This window comes from Eptesicus fuscus, chromosome 8 (genome assembly GCF_027574615.1).
Source record: "Eptesicus fuscus isolate TK198812 chromosome 8, DD_ASM_mEF_20220401, whole genome shotgun sequence".
NCBI classification, from domain to species: domain Eukaryota; kingdom Metazoa; phylum Chordata; class Mammalia; order Chiroptera; family Vespertilionidae; genus Eptesicus; species Eptesicus fuscus.
Window position 1 is genome coordinate 13,621,964 of NC_072480.1, and position 22,551 is coordinate 13,644,514.

General features: G+C 45.0%; 1 protein-coding gene across 2 annotated transcripts in view; it reads right to left on the reverse strand.

The window, feature by feature from the left end:
• FAM124A (family with sequence similarity 124 member A) overlaps positions 1-18,157 on the reverse strand; it is a 63,716-nt gene extending 45,559 nt beyond the window's left edge. For both annotated transcript variants that reach the window (XM_054720217.1, XM_008152075.3), the window contains exons 1-2: positions 17,982-18,157; positions 78-109 (exon numbers count right to left, since the gene is read on the reverse strand). In XM_054720217.1, coding sequence (XP_054576192.1) covers positions 78-109; positions 17,982-18,046 — 97 coding nt within the window. In that variant the 5' untranslated portion in view covers positions 18,047-18,157. The remainder of the gene's footprint in view (positions 1-77; positions 110-17,981) is intronic.
• Between the last annotated feature and the right edge of the window lie 4,394 nt (positions 18,158-22,551).

Consider the following 22,551-nt stretch of genomic DNA (forward strand, 5'->3'; position numbering starts at 1 on the left):
TTCTCTACATGCACAGAGGGGACTGACGCCCGAGGGGCTGTGAAAACAATTCTGAAGGGCAGTTAACCCATACTTACTGCTGGTGGAGGATAGGTGGCTGTAGTCAGACCTGAAACACAAAACCTCGGTATTAGTAGGATTAAAAATTTCTTCTTTACCCAAATAATTTCTCCAAGCTACAATGTTCAAGTCAGTGGCAAGTAGCATCTAGCTAATAAAGAAATGCCACAAATTAAAAACTATAGTGTTAGCATTGCTTGTGCAAAATAAATTTAAGTCTAAATTTGAAAGCAAAACTTTAAAGGCACTTTAGAAATCAGGGGTCCTTTAGGTTTTGGTCAAGATGGTGGAATAGGTAGATGCTGCACTCACTTTCTCTCATGACCACATCAAAATTACAACCAAAGTATAGAACAATCAATCTGTACAACCATCTGAAGAATAGCTGAACAGAAATCCTGTAACTAAGGATTATACGTGGCAGAAGCCACATAGAGACGGGTAGGAAGGGTAGAGATGCAAAACAGGCTGACCCTGCACCCATCTGTGGTGACTGAGAATCTGAAGGGATATTTCAGCTGCAGAGGTCCCCCCTTAGAAGCAAGGGGGTGGTTGAAGCCCCACACCAGGTCCCTACCCGGGAACACCAGTGCCAGAAGAGTAGCTCACATAACATCTGGCTGTGAAAATCAGCAGGGATTCCATTCTTTGAGGGAGATAGAAGGCTGTCCTCTTGAAGGGCCAATGCACAAACACTCACTCACAGGGCACTAAACTTGGGCTTCATGAAGGGGCAGTATATCGGGGAGTGCCACAGATATACAGGGAGAAAGTTAGTTGTATGACTTCAGGGCAAGGGCTGGAGGGACGACCACCACTCTTCCTGTTTTGAGCCCGCCCTGCACACAGCCTAAGCTGAATCTACATTAGCCAGGTGAACTCCACTAGCTCTACCCTGACTTCCTGAGACACTCCCCTATCTAACTTGCCCAAGACCCTGAATAGCTGCAGCAATATTGAGAAAGAAGCACAAAGTTGGAGGGATCACAATACTAGATATCAAATTGTACTACAAAGCCACTGTAATCAAAACAGCCCAGTACTGGCACAAGAACAGGCATATAGACCAGTGGAATAGAACAGAGAACCCAGAAATCAACCCAAGCCATTATGCTCAATTAATATTTGACAAAAGAGGCAAGAACATACAATGGAGTAAAGACAATCTCTTCAATAAATGGTGAGGGGGAAATTGGACAGGTACATGCAAAAAAAAATGAAACTAGACCACCAACTTACAATATACTCAAGAATAAACTCAAAATGGATAAAAGATTTAAATGTAAGTCACGAAATAATAAAAATCCTAGAAGAAACCATAGGCAGCAAAATCTCACACATCTATCATAGCCATACGTTTGCTGATACATATCCAAGGGCAAGGGATACAAAGGAAAAAATAAACAAATGGGATTACATCAAACTAAAAGCTTCTGCACAGCAAAAGAAACCAAAAAGGGATCCCACTGAATGGGAGAACATATTTGGCAATGATACATCTGATAAAAGGTTAATTTCCAAAATATCTAAAAAACTCATACAACTTAACAAAAGAAAGACAAACAATCCAATTTAAAAAGGGTCAAAGGACCTTAATAGACACTTCTCCAAAGAAGACATACAGAGAACCAAGATGGTGGCACAGGTCAACAGCGATACATGCCACCTCCCACAACCACATCAAAATTACAACTAAAATACAGAACAACCATCTTTCAGAACTTCCTGAAATCTGGCTAAATGGAAGTCCCACAAATAGAGAAATAAAGAAAAAAGCACACCAAGACTAGTAGGAGGGGCAGAGGCACAGAATGGGCCTGTCCTGCACCCACATGCGGCATTTTTTTCCAGTCAAGAGGGATATCTTGGCGGCGGAGGCCTCCCATGAGGAGCAAGGGGTCCCAGCCTCACACCCAGACCCCCAGCGCAGTGTTCCAGAGCTGGGAAGAGAAGCCCCCGTAACTTTGGGCTGTAAAAACCAGCAGGGATTGTGGCCGAGTGACAGAGGCTGCTGGAGACCCAAGCAGTTCCTCTTAAAGGGCTGGTGCATGAACTTACACAGTTCAGCTCTCTCTGAGCTCCAGCACTGGGACAACAGCTCGGGGGAATCCAGGGACATAAAGGGGGGAACTGGGTCATCTAGAATCAGAGCAAGAACTCGCGGATGACTTTCTCCCAGACAGGGGTCTCAAAGGGGTCATTGTTACTGTGCTGACACCTACCCCATCACAGAGCTGACTGGCAGCCTAATCTGAGTTTCCATTAGCCTGGCTAACACTGTTTCTCCAATCTAGTGATTCACTGAGACCCTGCCCCATCCAATTTGCAGCCCCACCCAAGCTGTTGGCAGTGGTCTTTTCATATAATTGGCCTGTCCTGACTGAGGCTTCACACTTTCCTAAAATCTCTCAAGAAAGCAGCAGCTGGCATCAGCATGCCCCATACCTATCAATAAGTGGTGGCCATCTACAGGTCGCTCTGTGGCTCCTGCCAGGTTACCCCAGGCAGGGGCTGACTTTACACCTCCCAGGAGGCCCCAGAGCCAGTGCACCCAGTGGACAACTTCAGACCCTACCAGATTACAACTCTACACTTCCATAAGTGACACACTCAAAAGGCAGACTCAGTGAGCACTAAAGCCCCACTGAAGCAAGTCCTGCTCTATAGGGGTGTTTTCTGCATGGCAGCTCTTCCACTGTAGTCACAGCTGGTCCTCATAGCCAACTGGTCTAGAGGTCAATTTCTCTCAGTGACACCAACAGCAATTAAGGCTCAACTACAACATGACTGTGCACACAGCCCACACAGAGGTGCACCTAGAGTGAGTGCCCAGCTCAGGTGACTTGGGAGGCTGAGCCACTGGGCCCTACAGGACACCTACTATACAAGGCCACTCTACCAATTCCAGGAGACATAGCAGCTCTACCTAATACATAGAAACAAACACAGGGAAGCAACCAAAATGCAGAGACAAAGAAACATGTCACAAATGAAAGAACAGAAGAAATCTCCAGAAAAAGAACTAAATGGAATGGAAGCAAGCAAACTACTAGATACAAAGTTCAAAACAATGGTTATAAGGTTGCTCAAGGATCTTAATGAGAGCTTCAAGGAACTTATTGACAACTTTAAGGAACTTAGTGAGAACATCAATGACATAGAAAAGAACCAGTCAGAAATGAAGGATACACTAACTGAAATAAAGAGTGATTTATAGGGATTCACCAGTAGAGTAGAAGAGTCTGAGAATCAAATAAAGGATTTGGAATATGAGGAAGCAAAAAACACCTAAGCAGAAGAGCAAAAAGAAAAAAAAAAAAATTATCCAAAAATATGAAGATAGTGTAAGGAGCCTTGGGAACCACTTCAAGTGTATCAACATTCGCATTATGGGGGTGCCAGAAGGAGAAGAGACAGAGCAAGATATTGAAAACCTATTTGAAGAAATAATGACAGAAAACTTCCCCTATCTGGTGAAAGAAATAGGTTAACAAGTTCAGGAAGCATGCAGAGTCCCAAACAAGAGGAACCCAAAGAGGCCCACACCAAGACACATCATAATTAAAATGCCAAATGTTAAAGACAAAGAGAGAATCTTAAAAGCAGCAACAGAAAAGCAGTTGAATAAGAATAAGAATAAGAAGAAGAAGAAGAAGAGATAAAAATATGAATAAAATACATATCTATCAATAATTAAATCTAAAATAAAAAATGAACAAAGAATCTAATGAACAAAATAAACTGATGAATAAAATAGAACCAGAGGCATGGAAACATGGAACAGACTGACGAATATCAGAGGGAAGGTGGGTGGGGGAGGGAGGCAAGAGATTAACCAAGGAACTTATATGCATATATGCATAACCCATGGACACAGATAATAGGATGGTGAAGACCTGGGGTGGGATGGGAACCAGGTGGTGGGGGGCAATGGAGGAAAAAAGGGGCACATCTGTAATATTCTCAACAATAAATATTTAAAAACAAAAAGGAGGGCATACAGATGGCCAAGAGACACATGAAAAAATGCTCTAAGTCACTAATTATCAGAGCAATGCGAATTAAAAGGACAATTAGGTATCATCTTACACCTCCCAGAATGGCTACCATCAACAAAATGAATCACAAGTGCAGGTGAGGATGTGGAGAAAGGAGAACCCTAGTACACTGTAGGTGGGAATGCAGACTGGTGCAACCACTGTGGAAGACAGTATAGTTTCCTAAAAAAATTAAAGATGGAACTGCCATTTGACCCAGTGATCCCACTTCTAGGAAAATATTCTAAGTATCCTGAAACACCAATCAGAAAGAACATATGCACCCCTATATTTATAGCAGTGCTATTTACAATAGCTAAGATTTGGGAACAGCCCAAGTGCCCATCAGTAGATGAGTAGATAAAAAAAACTGTGGTACATTTACACAATGGAGTACTATGCAGCAGTAAAAAAGAAGGATCTCTTACCCTTTGAGACAGCATGGAGGGACCTGGAGAGTATTATACTAAGTGAAATAAGCCAGTCAGAAAAAGGCAAGTATCACATGATCTCACTCACATGTGGAATCAAATGAACAAAATAAATCGATGAATAAAATGATCCAGAAACTGTGGAATCTCAGAGGGAAGACAGGGAAGGGTGGGTGGAAAGTGATCAACTAAAAAACTTTTATGCATATATGCATAACCCATGGACACAGAAAATAGTGCAGTAGGCCTGGGGGGTTTGGAGTGAAGGGGTCAATGGGGGAAAAAGTGGACATCTGTAATAGTTTTAACAACAAAGATAAACTTTAAAAAAAGAAGGAACGGAAAATCTGAACAGACCAATTACTACCAACGAAATCAAATCAGTAATAATAAAAAAAACTCCCAATAAACAAAAGTCATAGACTGGATGACTTCACAGATGAATTTAAAAATTTTTTTTTTAATTTACTTCCAAGAGAGGAAGGGAGAGGGAGAGAGAGAAACATCAATGATGAGAAAGAATTATTGACTGGCTGCCTCCTGCACACCCCTCACTAGGGATCCAGCTTGAAACCCAGGCATATGTCCTGACCAGGAATGGAACCCTGACCTCCTGGTCCATGGATTAATGCTCAACCACTGAGCCACATTAGACAGGCAATTTTACCAAACATCCAAATAATAATTAACATCTCTCCTCAAACTATTCAAAAAATTCAAGAGGACTAAAGGCTCCCAATCATTTTAAGAGGCCAGCGTTACTCTGATTCCAAAACCAGAAGACTTTACAAAGAAAGGAAATTATACATTAAAATCCCCAATGAACATAGATGTGAAAATCCTCAACATAATATTGGCAAATCGAATTCAGAAATACATTAAAAAGATCATATACCACAATCAAGTGGGATTTATTCCTGGAATGCAAGGTGGGTTTAATATCAGCCAATTAATTAATATGATACACCACATAAAAAAATGGAAGATAAAACATATGATCATATCAATACATGCAGACAAAGCACTTGACAAAATGCAGCATCCATTTATGATAAAAACTCTTAGTAAAATGGAAATAGAGGGAACATACCTCAACATAATAAAGGCCACATATGGAAATCCACAACTTACATCACATGCAATGAGGAAAAGCTAAAATCAGGAACAAGACAAGGATACCCACTTTCACCACTTTTATTCAACATAGCATTGGAAGTCTTAGCCACAGCAATGAAACGAGAAAAATAAGAAGGCATCCAAATTGGAAAGAAAGAAGTAAAACTGTCTGTCTTTATTTGCAGATGACATGATACTGTAAACAGAGAACCCAAAGGATGCCACCAAAAAACTGCTAGAACTGATAAGTGAATTCAGTAAAGTAGTAGGGTTCAAAATTAATATTCAGAAATTTGGTTGCATTTTTATACACCAATAATGAACTACTGGAAAAGAAAACTAAAAAACAATCCAATTTACAAATGCATCAGAAAAGTACCTAAGAATAAATTTAATCAAGGAGACAGAAGACCTGTGCTTAGAAAATTATAAAACATGGAAGGAAAAAACTGAAGAAGATACACATAAATGGAAGCATATATAGTACCATGTTCATGGATAGGAACAATTAACATGGTTAAGATGCCCATACTACTCAAAGCAATCTAAATAGATTCAATGCAATCGCTATCAAAACACCAATGGTATTTTTCACAGAACTAGAACAAATAATTCCAAAATTTATATGGAACCAAAAAAGACCCTGAATAGTCACTAGTATAATTTTGAGGAAAAATACCTGCTACCTGATACCTAAACTACACTACAAGTTTGTAGTAATCAAAACAGCATGGTAGTGGCATAAAAATAAACATATAGATCAATGGAACATTATTGAGAGCTCAGAAATGAACCCACACCTTTATGGCCAATTAACATTTGATATACGAGGCAAAAACATACCGTGGGATAAAGATAGTCTATTCAAGAAATGGTGTGGGGAAAATTGGACAGATACATGCAAAAAAAATGAAACTAGACCACCTTCTTACATCATAAATGGAATTAAACTCAAAATTGATTCATTTTAAATATAAGATCCTATATAATAAAAGGCTAATATGCAAATAGACTGAACGGCAGAACAACAGAACAACCGGTCGCTATGACATGTGCTGACCACCAGGGGGCGCGCGCGGAACATGGTGGGCGTTGGCAGCGGGTGGCAGAGTGCAGAACATGGCGGGCGTTGGCCGCAGTGGGATGGTGGAGCAGGTGAGCGGGGTGCCAGACCAAGGCGGAGCGCTGGTTGCTGTCATCGGGGTGAGCCTCTGGGGGTTACTAAAAATTCTTTGCTCCTGCGTACCGCAGTCCCACCTGGAGCTCACACCTGCTGCCAGCACTGGCCCCACTCGCACCCGCTGCCAGTGCTGGAGCCACCGCTCACACCCGTTGCCGACACCCGGCGCCAGCCCCGATCACTCGGCGTCGTCAGCAGGTGCAAGCAGCAGCTGCCGGTCCTGATCGCCCCTCAGGGTTTCTCCACCTTCCCCAGCTCCTGTGGGGCAATCGGGGCCGGCAGCCGCCTCTCACACCCACTGCTGGCAACAGCCCTGATTGTACCTGCTGCCAGCACCAGAGCTGCCACTCATACCCACTGTTGGCGCCGGCGCTGCTCACACCTGCAGCCGGCGCTGGTGTTGCCGCTCACACCCGCTGCTAGCAATGGCCCCGCTGCCAGCAATGACCCTGCTCGCACCTGCAGCTGGCACCAGAGCCACCGCTCACACCCGCTGCGGCCCACAGTTCCTTTCAAGGTGCATGAATTCGTGCACTGGGCCCCTAGTTTAAATATAAGACTTGAAACCGTAAAACTCCTAGAAGAAAACTTAGGCAGTAAACTCTCTGACATTTACCAAGGTTTTTTTCTGATACATTTCCTCAAGCAAGGGGAACAAACAAACAAAAAAACACTAAAGGGACTAGAGCAAATTAAAAAGACTTTGCACAGCAAAGGAAACTATCAACAAAATAAAGAGACAGCTTACTAAAAAGAAGAGGATATTCACCGATGATACATCCAATAAGGGGTTAATATGCAAAATTTATAAAGAACTCATAGAACTCAACACCAAAAGAACAAACAATCCAATTAAAAAATGGGTAGAGAACCTCCCTAGACACTTCCCCAAAGAGGACATACAGATGGCCAACAGCCATATGAAAAAATGTTCAAGTAATCACCAGAGAAATGCAAATTACAACCACAGTGAGATATTATCTCACACCTGCCAGAATGGCTATCATCAATAAATCAACAAACAACAAGTGCTGGTGAGGATGTAGAGAAAAAGGAACCCTCGTGCACTGTTGGTGAGATTGCAAATTGGTACAGCCACTATAGAAAACAGTATGGAGGTTTCTAAAAAAATTAAAAATAGACCTACCTTTTGATCCAGCAATTCCACTTCTGGATATATATTGGAAGAAATCAAAAGGTGGGTGTGGGTGGAGGGGGTCAATGGGGAAAAAACAACAAAGGGGACATCTGTAATACTTTCAACAATAAAGATACATTTTTTTAAAAGCACTAATCTGAAAAGCAACCCAAGTGCTCATCAATAGATGATTGGAGAAAGAAGATATATACAATGGAATACAACTTGGCTATAAAAAAGAATGAAATCTTGCCTGGCTGGCATGATTCAGTGGTTGAGTGTCGACCTATGAACCAGGAGGTCACGGCTGACTCCCTGTCAGGGCACATGCCCGGGTGTGGGCTCGATCCCCAGTGCGGGGTGTGCAGGAGGCAGCCAAAATAATGATTCTCTGTCATCACTGATGTTTCTATCTCTCTCTCCCTCTCCCTTCTTCTCTGAAATCAATAAAAAATATATATATATTTTAAAAAAGAATGAAATCTTACAATTCACAATATGGGTGGGCCTAGAGAATATTATGTTAAGTAAAATAAGTCAGACAGAGAAAGGCAAATACCATATGATTTCACTTATTTGTGGAATCTAAAGAACAAAATAAACAAACAAAATAGAAACAGACTTATAGATAAAAGAATAAACTGAGGGTTGCCAGGTCAGATGTGGGACGGGGACTTGATTGGAAAGGTGAAGGGATTACAAAATACAAACTGGTAGTTACAAAATAGTCACAGGGATGTAAAGTACAACATAGGGACTATTGTCAGTAATATTGTAATAACTATGTATGGTGCCAGGTGGTACTAGAATTATGGGTGAGGGGTGAAGGGTGGGAATCTCTATGTGAATTATACAATTGTCTAACCACTATGCTATATACCTGAAACTAATATGATATTGAATGCCAACTGTAATTGAAAAAAAAAAAAAATCAGGGGTCCTTCATATGGGCTCTGTGACTCTCCCAGACTGGAGATCCGGTGGATTCTGGACCATCTAAATTTCCTGGCAAATTTTTGAATGGACACTTATGTTACTGGGGAAAAGCCTCAAAGTTTTCAACAGATTCTCAAAGGGGTCATGACTCCCCAAAAGTTTAAACCACTGCAAATAACACCCTTCAAATGTTATCACCACACCTTGGACAGATCTCCCTGTGCATAGGAACGGTGGACCCTGGGGAGCGTGAGTGGGGACCCTGGCTCTGAGGACTTCCATGTTCAAGGTCCGGCCATCAGGAAACACGAAGGCACATGATGTCTGACTGATTTCAGTTCCATCTAAGGACAATTCCTGCTGCACAGTACAGTAACAGGATATAGGCTGTGATTGGGGAAAGGAAAAGGCAGGGTTAAGGGCCAGGGTGAAATTAGCCACCAGTCTCTACGCTAAGAAATCAGCTGCTGGCATTCAGCCTCTGTGCAAATGGGCATCTGGCCAAGGACCTGCCTGCTTACTCTCCACTAAACTTCTGCCCTACTTACATGGCTGTTAAGGCTTCCCTCTCTGGCAACTCATCGGTATAGAAGCTATTCGTTTTCTTTCCCCACTATCCCAAAGTTGTTCTCAGTCGAAAATTAACCTCAAGCAGGGATTATTCTGCTAAGTGGGAGTTAGGGGACATAGTTATGCAAATTAAGTGATTAGTTATGTTACATTTGATAGATTTGCACTCCTTTTATTTACTAGTCTGATAGTATCCTTCTTCAATCATCCAATTTTCTCTCCACTGAGTTTCTTAGCACATTAAAAAAGCACAGTATATGTATAACTTAAAAAACATAAAGAGCATGCGCCTTACTAGTTAAAATAACCTGCATCTCTCACACAACATGATGCACTGACTTACTGGTAGAGGAAGAAAATAGAAGAAAGAGTACAGATTCATAGAATCACTGAATTCTAAAACTGGAAAGAATAACAAACTACTAACATTTGCATATCTCTTTATATATGACTAACTGCATTCTCCTAGATCTAATCCAATTTTTTATATTACTGATTAGGAAACTAAAGGGATACTATCTGTAGGGAGAACAGGAGGCGAGGAATGATAAGGGCTTGAACTATGTGTGCAGGGTGGTGGGAAGGAAGAAGTTAGAAGGTAGAGGAATTGGCTAGGGCACGGCGACACACTGGCTGAGGGAAATGAAAGAGAAAGGAGAGTCAAGGATCAAGAATCTTTTGAAACCCAGGATCTGGAACCCCAGTATTGGTGCACTGCATGTTTTTTGGAATCAGGCAGGATACAAATAAACTTTAGGACAATACTTAGAAATATAACACTATATAAATGCAACGATACACAACAAACATCCACTGTAGTAGATACAACAGAAAAGCAATCCCATTACAACATGGTCATCTTAAGATGGACAGATTTTAAAGAAATTTCATGATAACTCAAATAAAACATTCAATAAGAATGTGTGATAGGGCTATTTACCTTATTATTAAAAATTTGTCAGTATTTTCAGCTAGGATTTCCAAATACTCCTGAGGCAGATGGGTTTCGCATATGCGTACATTTTAAAGATCTGCATACAGATGGAAATGTACTTAGAATGAAATTTACATTTGAAACACATGTCAAGAATCTCAAAGTGCAACAGTAGAACTGTAGGACAGGTGCTAGCATAACTACTGCCCCTGCCAGGAATCCTCCCGTAGTTCTCATGTCTGAAGGCACTGCTTGGTCAGGCCTGCCTGGCACTGCTCAGTCTCTTGACTGTCATCTCACCCTTTACGTCAGTGAAACTCTGCAAAGTACAAATTTGATCATGTATCTCTCTGGATGAAGTTCAAGCTTGATATTATACAGCATACACCCCTCTTTCCATTACCGATGGCCCCTGCCCAGCTCTGCAGTCTCATTCATCACCCCATCTTCCATTCCTGTCCACCAACAAAACAGAAATCAACAGAAAGTCACCTAAACTCTCACACTGCTTTCCAGCCTCTGATCCTGTTTCTGTAATTTGTATGCAGTTGCCATAATACTGGAGATACAATTTTAAATTGCTCTTTTCACTGAACACTATTATAACATGCTGCTGCATAGTTCCTGTAGTTATAATTTTAGATAAAGTGATTTACTATAATTTAATCAACCATTTCCCTCTTGTTGGCTATATGATTGTTCCTGATTGTTCACTTTTGCAAAGCACACCAGCAATAAGATATTTATAATACAACTTGATACTTATCTTCTTTTCCTTAGGAAAATTATCATGAAGTAGAGCAGGGACTGAATCAAGGCATGAACCTTGTGTAGCTCTTAAAATACAGTCCAAATACCCTACAAAGTTATTTACTGGAAATACTGCCAATGAAAGACAAACTGTAAAACTTAAAACAAGTTTATGCATACTAAGTAGGTTCAAACAATTTCAATCTCTGGAGGGCTATGTACTCCCAAGCTTTTTTAGAGGAGGAGGGAACAGCAATAGGGCACCTATCTTGGGAATCACATCCTAAGAATTTACCCAGCTGGCTCTGCATAACACCTTCAGCTCTGCCAGAGTAAAGCGTGAAAGGTGAATCCATGAATTTTAGGATGAAAAATTTATGGACACATAATAGAGATGAGCAGAATAATAATACAAGGATTATATATTTTCACATACCTGACACATACAGTGGACAGATTTCCAAATATTACATTTTTTTAGTATCTGTGCCAATAATGAACAGAAAGTTAGATGCAATCCCTTGACCATATTTTAATTATAATTATACATATAGGAATCATATATAAAAAGATCTGCACTTAAAATAGTTTACCACTGTTAGCAACCATATATATAATATATATAAGGCTAATATGCAAAGTGTCCCCTCGGGAGTTTGACCAGGAGTTCGATCGCTCACTATGATGTGCGCTGACCACCAGGGTGTGGCACGGAATGAAGGAAGGCCCCGGCCGGCAGCCAGAAAGCCCTGATTGGCCCTGATCACCGGCCAAGCCTGGGGACCCTACCCATGCACGAATTTTGTGCACCGAGCCTCTAGTATGTATATAATGGGTACCTTCCTAAATTCTCTATTCCAGGACAATCATGGCATAAGAATTGATTTTGGCATTTCAGTAAAACTGATCTTGACATTTCTGTAAAACATCAGTTCAATGCATCATGGACCTCATCTGTTAACTCAATCCATTGAATTAGATTCCATGGTAATTTAATTAACTAGCTCCACCTTGAACACAAAGATAATAATAGGTCAGCTTATCTTCTATACAAGATTTCTCTTTTTATCTCCTTTAAACCTGTCCCATTTTAAAATGTATTCCCCCTATTGTTTCATCCACCTAGAGTTTATAAACTCTAGACTCCTGAATTGCTACCTCTTAAGTCACAGTAAGTATTAATCAGAGGTCACCCAAAGATAAAGGGCAGGGTATTGTTACTGGAGAATCCCTGTTGCTCATGAGAGCGAGGTTCTTGGGGTACCCCTGAAATAAGAATTTTCAGAAGCCCCCACAGGAGAATGATATGTGGCAAGAGGCTTTATTTGTGTGGAGGTACATTCCTCGGGTTGCAATGTCCCATGCCCCTTAAACCAGTCCTGAAAGAGGTACAGCTGGGGTTCCAAAAGCAAGGCCCGTGTCCAGAGCTTCTGCTCCATGTTGCAGCATCTAAGTGCATTTAAGTCCACTGTGTGGAGTCCCATATGGCCAGGACCACATGAGTAAGAGGAACTGAGACCGAGAGAGAGAGAGAGAGAGAGCCAGAGAGAGAGAGAGAGAGAGAGAGAGAGACAGAGACAGAGAGACAGAGAGACAGAGAGAGAGAGAGAGACACAGAGAGAGAACGCTCTTTTGATTAGAAGTTTAAGTAGTCAGGTTTTGCTTACTTGCAGAGGCCGCGCCCATCCCAGGTGTGACTGGGAGACAGGTAGGCACCTTCCCATGGCACTCAGACCTTACTGGGTATGAGTCTAAACTGCCTTTGTCCAGTCCCTTCCCCCATGAAACAGCAAGGAACAGACTTGGAGAGTGTTAAATGCAGCTTTTTGGCAAAGTGGTATAAATGGCATGTCTATATTATTTGATCTCCCCTTTACTTCCTTCCTGTAAATAATAACCAGATTATTGCAACTGCATCTATATTACCTGTGGATGAAAAAGGACCAACCAATCGAACCTGACAAGCCCAGCCGAGGCCTACATGGAAGGCCTTACAAACTCAAGAGACCGAAAGTAGTCACACAGGATGGGCTTGCTATTGGTGGGGTGCTCTTCGTGTCCCACCTGTTGCTGATGGAAGTGGGCTTCTTGCGATGTCATGAGAAAAGGAATTTCTGAGACTCACAAAAGAGTATGGGTGACATTTATTTGCGTAGAATTAAACCCATGAGTTTCCAAGGTCCCATCTCCCTCCATCCTGCCAAGGAAAAAGTCCAGATGTGTCATCAGCAGAGCTAAGGTTAAAGCCATTGTCCAGAGTTTCTGTCCCATATTTGCACAGTCTAGTCCAGCATCAGGCTAGCTTAGCTTGTATTTCCAGCTGCAGTCCATTGTGTGTGGGGTCCACGTGGCAGGCTAGCATACAGGCAAGTGCAAGGAAGCAGGAGTGAAGCAAGAGGAATGAAAGAGAGAGAATTCCTTTGTCCTTGGGAATTTAATCTTATAAGATTAAAATGCAGTGGCTCCATCCCCTCTAGCGAATCCATGGTTCTCTAGGCTAGACTGACAGGCAAGTATCTTCCATACATCACCCCGACTTTACTGCACATGCCTCAATTTTCCCTTTCTCCTAGTGATCTGTAGGGAATGGACTGGTAGTTCCCTGGGGAGTGTGAGTGGCCCACAATAGATGACCGTGCTTATAATGTCTGGCCTCCCTTTTGCTCCTTTCCTATTATTAATATCAACTAGCTAGTTACAACAGTAACAGGCTTGAACATAAAAATTCCTAAGTAAAAGTGGGTCATGGTAGGTAGTCATGTGCTAGGCCTGTAGCTTCCTTGTCAAAGGTAAATCTTTACCTTTGAAATTGTCTACTGTTGCCGAAACCGGTTTGGCTCAGTGGAGAGAGCGTCGGCCTGCGGACTGAAGGGTCCCAGGTTCGATTCCGGTCAAGGGCATGTACCTTGGTTGCGGGCACATCCCCAGTAGGGGGTGTGTAAGAGGCAGCTGATCAATGTTTCTCTCTCATCGATGTTTCTAGCCCTCTATCCCTCTCTCTTCCTCTCTGTAAAAAATTAATAAAAAAAAAAATTGTCTACTGTCTAAGACAGGGGTGGGGAACCTTTTTTTCTGCCAAAGGCCATCTGGATATTCATAGCATCATTTGTGGGCCATACAAAATTACCAACTTAAAAGTTAGTCTGCTATATTTGGTCAAACACTTAATTAACTCACCCCTAGTGCCTTGGCAGGGCCAGATCAAATGATTCCGAGGGCCTTCTACGGCCTGCGAGCTGGAAGTTCCCCACCCCTGATCTAAGATAACATACCTTTAAAATGTCAGAGTAATTTTCTTTTCTAAACCTCTGGGAAGCACAAAGGCCAGCACAAGGTCACATTGTTATCTTACTCCCCGCATACCATCTCCATGTGCTGTAAATGTTAACTACCCTGACCCACCAAGGTAAAAGAAGTATGTGTCTCTCCATTTTGCTTTTTATCCAGTCTCAGAGATTTCCCCACTTTGCTTTCTCCAGCCCCCTAAATCTACCACCAATGGATTTCATGGAACCCTCCCATGTGCCCTCCTTCGATTCTAATGTATAAAATAAGCCACAAAACTGCTATTCTCCTGAGCATTTGTTTTAATCCCTTGCGAGTTTGCTTCCTGGCAATTGTCATCAGTTCGCTCACATAAACTCTTACAAGTCTTTTCTTGGGCCGGACATCCTCTCATTGACAGGCCCTACATCTCCAGAAGCTCGGCGCCAACTGACTGTGAAGTGGAAGTTCATTAATGTCAGATCAAACTTTTGAATGAAAGTAATCCATCGTATTTGGAAGAGTGGTGTACAGGCTGCATCTGGGAGACATCACTAATGAAACACCCATTACAAAGCACTCGGGGCCCAGTGCACAAATTCACGCACCTTGAAAGGAGCTGTGGGCCGCAAGGCTGTGGTGGGCACAGGGGTGGGTCTTGGCCCATCCTCCACACCCCACCCGGCCCCTCCCACCACAGCCCCTGGTCTCGCCACCGCTCCCACACACAGTCAGCGGGTGCGAGCAGCAGCTGCTTCCCCGATCGCCCCACAGGAGCAAAAGAGGCTAGAGGAGCCCTGAGGGGCGATCGGGGCCGGCAGCCACCGCTCACCCTCGCTGATGTTGCCGAGCGATTAGGGCTGGTGCTTGCAGCCGGTGCGAGTGCTGGGTGGGACGGCGGCACATGGGAGCAAAGAATTTTCAGTAACCACGAGAGGCTCACCCCAATGACAGCGATCGGCACCCCGCCTTGGTCTGGCACCCCTGCTCACCTGCTCCACTATCCCGCCACGGCCAACGCCCACCATGTTCCACACTCTGCAGCCTGCTGCCGATGCCCACCATGTCCCATGCGTGCCCCCTGGTGGTCAGTGCACGTCATAGCGACTGGATGTTTGGTTGTTACACCGTTCGGTCTATTTGCATATTAGGGTTTTATATATACATAGACTGTCTTGCTTATTCTGTCTTTTATTTGGGTTTACAGCATTGCCTGTCCCTCTACTAAGGAATTCTGTTTCTTAAGATAGCTCACAACTGTCAATAGCTGACCTGCCAGTTTTTTCTAACCAAAAGTACACAAAAGCACACGGCTGGTTTTCAATAGGAAAATGGGAGTTTCAAAATGACATCAATCACCACAGAAGAATATAGTTTGCGTTTAGTTTTGGCCTGTATTAGGTGGGTCAGACATCAAAGGTAGCATTTCAAGCAAAAGACAATGTCTAAGCAAAAAAAGTAAGGGTAGACCTGCCAAGAAACAAGGCCAGAGAGAGAGGAATGCCATAACATCAGGCTTATAGGGCATGCTGAGCTCTTTGCCTTTTATAGATGACAGAGCCATAAAAGTCTGAATGGGAGAGAGACATGACCAGATTCGCACTTCAAAAATAATGATAGCAAACATGTATAGAGTGCTTTCTCCACTTTTGATACATAGTCTCAACAGGCAGCTATATGAAGCTAGATAGGGTAAGAGAGAGCAAGCTCTGGAAAAGCAGGGAAATTATGAACAGCTTTTTGATAACTAAACTACTTCAAGGGATATGTGAATGTGTGGCAGATACTAGACTAATAAGCATACACAGAAACTATTTTATTTAAATACAGGGCATTTTACCTGTATCTTCAATTTAAGGTTTCTCCTGAGGCTATAAGAATTCTTTAAACAATCATGTCCTGTTACAACTGCACACTTTCAGGACAGGCAGAAAACAGAAGCTCTGGTATCAGCGTGTTCAGCAAGCCCTTCCCAGGAGCCCTGGCTGTGATGCTGCTCTTGGGACCCCAGGGTGGTGTTAAATGGGTGAAGAGGGTTAGAGACTCCTCTCCATTCTCTTCTCCAAGAGAGAGCCTTCGGAAAAAATGTTTTAGGTGAGCTTTGCAAATTGAAAACAAATGGACTAGTCAGTGCTTTAGTTAACCAGGCTGATAATGCGCTGGTTAATTTTGCTTGCTTTCTTCTATTCATGGTCCATCTAACTACAGGCATTAGGGAGAAAAAAGCCAAGGATCTTCAATTAAAGTTGATAAAGGCCACATATACAAAGTGTGGGGGGAAAGCAAGGGGGTTCAGTATTCGGACTCAGGTTACTACACTGGAATGTCATTGGGTTCTGTAGTGAACCATAGATGATCACAAGTTTGGAAAAGAGGGCAAGACCATTGAAGGGTAGATGCTTTAGGGCATAGCATCCCAGATTTGGGCTAGCAATGGCAGTGGGGGCTGCAAAGAAGGAGAGGCCAGTAGGGAGCCCGGCTTGGGGTCAGGTCAGAACCCTGTGTCCATTCTGGGCTTGGACTCTCTTCCCGCCCTCACCTGGTTGCCAACCCCTGAGATTAGTCTAAACCTCCCCAAACTCCAGGATAAAGGCTGTCAGGGCAGCTCCAGCCCTCCCCCAGGGTTCCTCCGATAGGAAAATACACCCTTTCCTCCTGGGTCAGCACTGCATCCTGGACATGGGATGTGGCGCTGACTCTGCACAGGGAAATCCTCAAGAGATAGGGGCTGGGTGGGACCCTTTACAAGGACTTTCATCTCCTTGAAGACATTAAGGAAACCGGTTTTGTTGGGAGAGGGCTAGTTAGTCTCCAAAGGTTTGGGCTAACAGTCTGTTGAAGGGAGGAGGACATTGCTTCAAACATGTCTTCATCCCGCCATCTTCATCCCACCTGTACCCAAGGCAAAAGGTTGCGGGTAGGACAGGTACACACAGAGGTGAGGAATTTCGGCGGGGGTGGGGTGGGGTGGGGTGAGGGGCAGAGTGGAGAAGTTGGGGGGAGGGGAGAATGTCTCAGCAAGCACAGTAAAGCCATGAAATTAAAAATGCCAGCCTCTTAGCCGATTTCTGAAAGACTTTTAGGTGCCAGGTGTCCTAGCCTCTTTTCCTCATCCAGGAGCCCCCATCCCGGACTCCAGGGGGCTCCTGAGCCACAAGAAAGTCCTCATGGGAGGTCGAAACAGGTGCAAGAGCATCTCTGGTCTCTAAGGACGATCTCAGGGGTGACTACATTTGTGGGGCGCTCCACGTCATCTTAGTGATAACGGAGTGCGGGAGGGGCTGGTGTGCGGGCTGTGGGGTACTCTGAACCTCGAGTCTTGCACTCTCCTCCTCCCCCGGCGTGGGCCGGTCCTGTCCCGGGCAGCCATGAACCACGTGCCCTCAGGCTCGCCACTGCCCCTCCGGCTTCGGGGGAGCAGTGGGCTGCGGGACCGGCAGCCCCGGGCCCCTTCTCAGCCGAAGCGGCTCCGGCTCCGCCGCGGGGTCCGGGAAGGTCTCAGGCCAGAGAAGAGCTGCCTCGCAACTCACAGAGCGCCCCCCACCCACCGCCCGGCCCGGCTCACCCTCCGGTCTCGGCTCCCGAGTCCACACAGTCATCGTCCTCGCCGCCGCCCGCCTTGGGGTCCATGGCGCGCTCCCCGCCGCGCTCCGCTCGCGGGCACCAGCGTGACCTGGGACGCGCTCCCTCCGGGCCGCCCCGCCCAGCGCAGCCGGACCCGGTGAAGCTCGCGGCCAGCGGCTCCCCGTCCCGGCTCCGCAGACAACTCCGGCCGCGCCCTCTCCCGGCCACGCGGGGCTGGGCACTGGCGGCCGCTCCTCCCCGCCCCGCCCTCGCCGCGTGAGCGGGTGCGCGCCAGGGTCTGTGCGTGCGCAGGAGGGCGTGTGCGCGGGTGTGAGCGTGTGCGCGGGTGTGGGCGTGTGCGCGGGGTGTGAGCGTGTGCGCGGGGTGTGAGCGTGTGCGCGGGTGTGGGCGTGTGCGCGCGGTGCGTGCCTGTGCAAGGTGGTGTGTGCGTGCGCAGGAGGGCGTGTGCGCGGGGTGTGAGCGTGTGCGCGCAGAGCATCTGTAGCTCGCGTGTTGCGCGCCTGTGTGTGGTGTGCGTGCATGAGCGGGAGAGGGGTGTGAGTTCGCGTGCGCCTGTGATTGTGGTGCGATGAGGGTGGGCGGGTGAAGTATGTATTTGTAGGTGCACACTTCTGTGTATGTGTCAAACGCGTTTGCTCTTGTGCCCGTCTGCTTTGTAACCGTGTGTGGTGTGTGAGTGTATGTATGCGTGCGCATTGGACTGCCCTCGCCCCTGTGTCCACAGTCCGTGAGTCAGACACCCAGGCATTGCCCCCTCGGTTCCCCAGCCTCACGGTTCCTGAGCCCTGAGCTGGTGCGAGCAGCAGGGAGAAATACCCGGTCGCACCAAGAAAGCAAGGAGGGATCTGTTTCACTTCTGTGATCAGCTGGAGCATCTAGGCGTTTTCTTACATTTTCCTCAGAATTGCCTACACTCAATTCATTATCACCTTTCTTAGCACAGGTCTGAGTGGCTTCCCACCATCCAGCTTGTCGGTTTACAATCGGCATCTTGCATTCTTTTGCTTTTTTTTTTTTTAAACAGGGCTGTACTTCAGTCAGGAATTGTAGTAGTAAGGGAATAATGGATGTTTGTCAAGTACCACTTCAAGGACTCAAGGTGAGTTAATGATCACTATTGGAGGGTGAGGCCAGATGGAAGCTTGGGGAGAGGGAAGATCAGAACAATTGGGATTTAATTCTGACAGTTCTGACCTAGCCGTTAAAAGGCACTCATTCCTACTTTCTTCTATTTGGAGGCAAGTTATTTAACCTCTTTAAGACTTAATTTACTTATTTATAAGATAGAGCTAGTTATATGTACCCTATAGTGTGTTGTGAATTTAATGAGTTCATATATGTAAAATACTTAGCATTGGCCCTAATACATGCCAAGCACTAGTCAGAGGCAGCTGTCATTACATACCAATCTCAACTTGCAAAGCAGTGTCACTCTGGATGACAAGTGATATGGGTGAAGAGGAATATATTTTCTTTCCCTCTCCCTTCTCTTTATTTCTTCCTTACCATGTACCTACCTAAAGATCACTCCTTTCTGACTCTTACTTAAATTACACAAAAGAGAAACCAATTAGCGAAAGAATAGAGAGCAATCTTATCATCAGGAAAAATCAGGTAAATATGCCAACTCCAAATCTTAACTGAATTTTCCTTTTACACAAAACAGAAATGGTATTCTACTCAATTTGTACTCATTAGTGGAAAGAATGGAGCAAGTCAAGGGGGATTTCCTCCCACCCCCATGTACTGATTTCTAAAAGAAAATTCTCACAGGAGGCAAAAGAAACTCGGTGAGTGATTTACTACACAATGCCATTAATGACCCTTTTAAAGGTATCAATTGATTCAATAACTATTTAACCAGACAGGAGGGTGAATTCTGAATGTACAAATGAGAGAAAACAGCAACAGATATGATGCCTACCCTTAGAGACCTTATAATCCAGACTAAGGAAGTAAATTATATATATATAACATAAATGGAGATAAATCTTTGAAGGAAAAGAACAGTGTGCCCTGAGAAAAAGAGAACACAATTTAAATTTGCGCTCTCTCAGAAAGGGGTATTTTAGCCTCTGCTGCATCAGGGCCTTTGCACTTGAGCTGTTCCTTCTCCCTGGGATGTTGTCTTCCAGATTTCCTGCAAGACTCCTGACACCAGAGAGCCTGTCCCAACTAACCCACACCACAGAACCCTCTTACCCCTCTCTACTCCTTCTTGTAACGCTGCCAGCATCTGGCATATGATAGATTTCTTTACTTACCTGCTCTTCCATCCCCAACTCTACCCCAAAAATGCCCACTCCATGAGAGCGGGGACTTTGTTTTGTTCACTGCTATATACCCAACACCTGGAGCAATAAATAACTATAATATATCCATTTCTGTGCTGTATAAAAGGAATGTAAAACTCAGCAAGGACAATTCAGCTAAGATTTGGAGTTGGCACATTTACGTGTTTTTTAATTCTCGATTATGAGTTTGCATTTCCATTCTTCTCTTCTGACAAAGTGAATGAAAGGGAAGCAGCCCCAAGGGAAGGCGGGCCATGAGGAGAGTGTTCCAGGTGGGGACCAGCAAGAGGTAGAGGGCACTGACGTTTGATTAGAGGCGGAGCGAAGGGAAGCTGGGTGACCAGAAGAACCCCAAATGGCAAAGATGATAGTGGGGCATGTCCACCGGTGCATAAACGTGACATCTCCAGGAAACCCGCAGGCAGTTATAGCCTCTTTGTAAAACAGAAGGACAAACACAGTGTCAGTGAAACCAGATGGACGGGCGTGATAAGTGTGGGAAAATAGGTAAGTATATTGAACAGTCTACCATCTTGTTATCCTGACAGCCACGAAAGGAACTACCTCTGTCTATTCTGTATAGGTCATTCATATTTGTCAAAGAAAGGTCTGTGAAGTAGGTATAGTTTTCCATTTTTCTGTAGAGGAAACTAAACCCCACTGCATTCAAGGGCTTGCCCCAGGCCACTCAGTGAGTGAGAGGAGGAGCCAGGTGGCCCTTAAATGCCATGGGGCTCATGTCCTCCACCTGGATGGCTTATGGATGGGCCAGCTGCACCCTCAGCAAGACAGCATTAAGACAAAGGTCAGAGAAGAAAAGGATGACATTAGCATGGCCCTTAGAAGGAGGACAGTAGAAAATGAGATGCTACTTAAGTTATTTCACTCTTTTTTAAATATCCAGACAAAAAACCTGGGCCACATCTCAGAACGATGCATTTGATTCAGATCCCCTGGACCACAGAAACACAGTGTTGTTTATCATTGGCACAGCATCTAACGGCAACTCCTTAATGCATTTATTATTTGGATGAAAAGTTTGAAGGGTAATCACTGTCCCTCTGAGCAGACATATCGTGGATCTGTGTGGGTTCCCACTTCAGTCATGGAGTCTTAGAAGCCTCACTTTATTTGTTATTTTTTCAGAAATAGAGCTGTCGGCAGGGAATCGGTCCAGGGATTTTGTGGTGATCACAGTAGGATATCTTGTCCAAACCTTGCATGGTTCCCAGGCTCTCCTTCCAGCTATTTAGCATCAATCACTTTAATGGTGGAGGGTGCGATGCCCTCTCCCCTCACCCCCTGTAAGATGGCAGCAGAGGAGTGTCACAGGTCTGCTTAGGGTGCCCTGCCTGCTGTCCTAAAGATGATCCCATCAGAGTCTGAGAACAGTGTGGGAGGAACACTGAGGAAGCGGGGAAGTGTGATAGGCCAGAAAATGGGAAACCTGACCTCTGGACCTGAATTTGTCACATCACTAGAAGAAAAGGGTAGACCATCAGCTGTTTTCAAAGTTCTTACTACATGTCAGGCATGTGGTAGGGGCTTTACATACACGATCTCTTTAATCCTCAAAAATACCTTTGAGGCTCCCATCATCCTTAAAATGGAGTCTTCGAATCTGTCTAGAAACTATGAAACATCCTATATAATAAAAGCCTAATATGCAAATTGTCCCCTAGGAAGGTTGTTTGACCGATGGTTAGACTGGGAGACCAGGACTTTGACCACTCGCTATGACATGCGCTGACCACCAGGGGGTGCGCGCGGAACATGGCAGGCGTTGGCGGCACGACAGTGGCAGCAGGCAGCAGTGGAGGCGCTGCCAGCCCTGATGGGCCCCAATGAGAGCGGGACCATGGTGGGATGGTGGAGCAGGTGAGTGGGCAGCGCCAGGCCAAGGTGGGTGCAAGCAGGGGCCCAATCGCCCTGCCAATTGCCCCACAGACGGCGACTAGCTGTGGTGGTGGCGGGGGGTGAGGCCGCTGCTGGGCTCCCAGGTGCTGAGGGAGCCGTGTGGGGGGCCCGGCCCCGACCAATCGCCCCACAGGCGGGATGATGGAGCAGGTGAAGGGGCTGTGCCAGGCCAAGGCAGGTTGCCAGATGGGGCTACAGGGCTGCGAGGCTGGGGGTGCGAGCTGGGGACTGATCTCCGCAGGCCACCCCGAGGGACCCCGCCCATGCATGAATTCGTGCACCAAGCATCTAGTATGAATATAAGATGTCACTGACCTTTTAATCACTTTTTCTCAAACA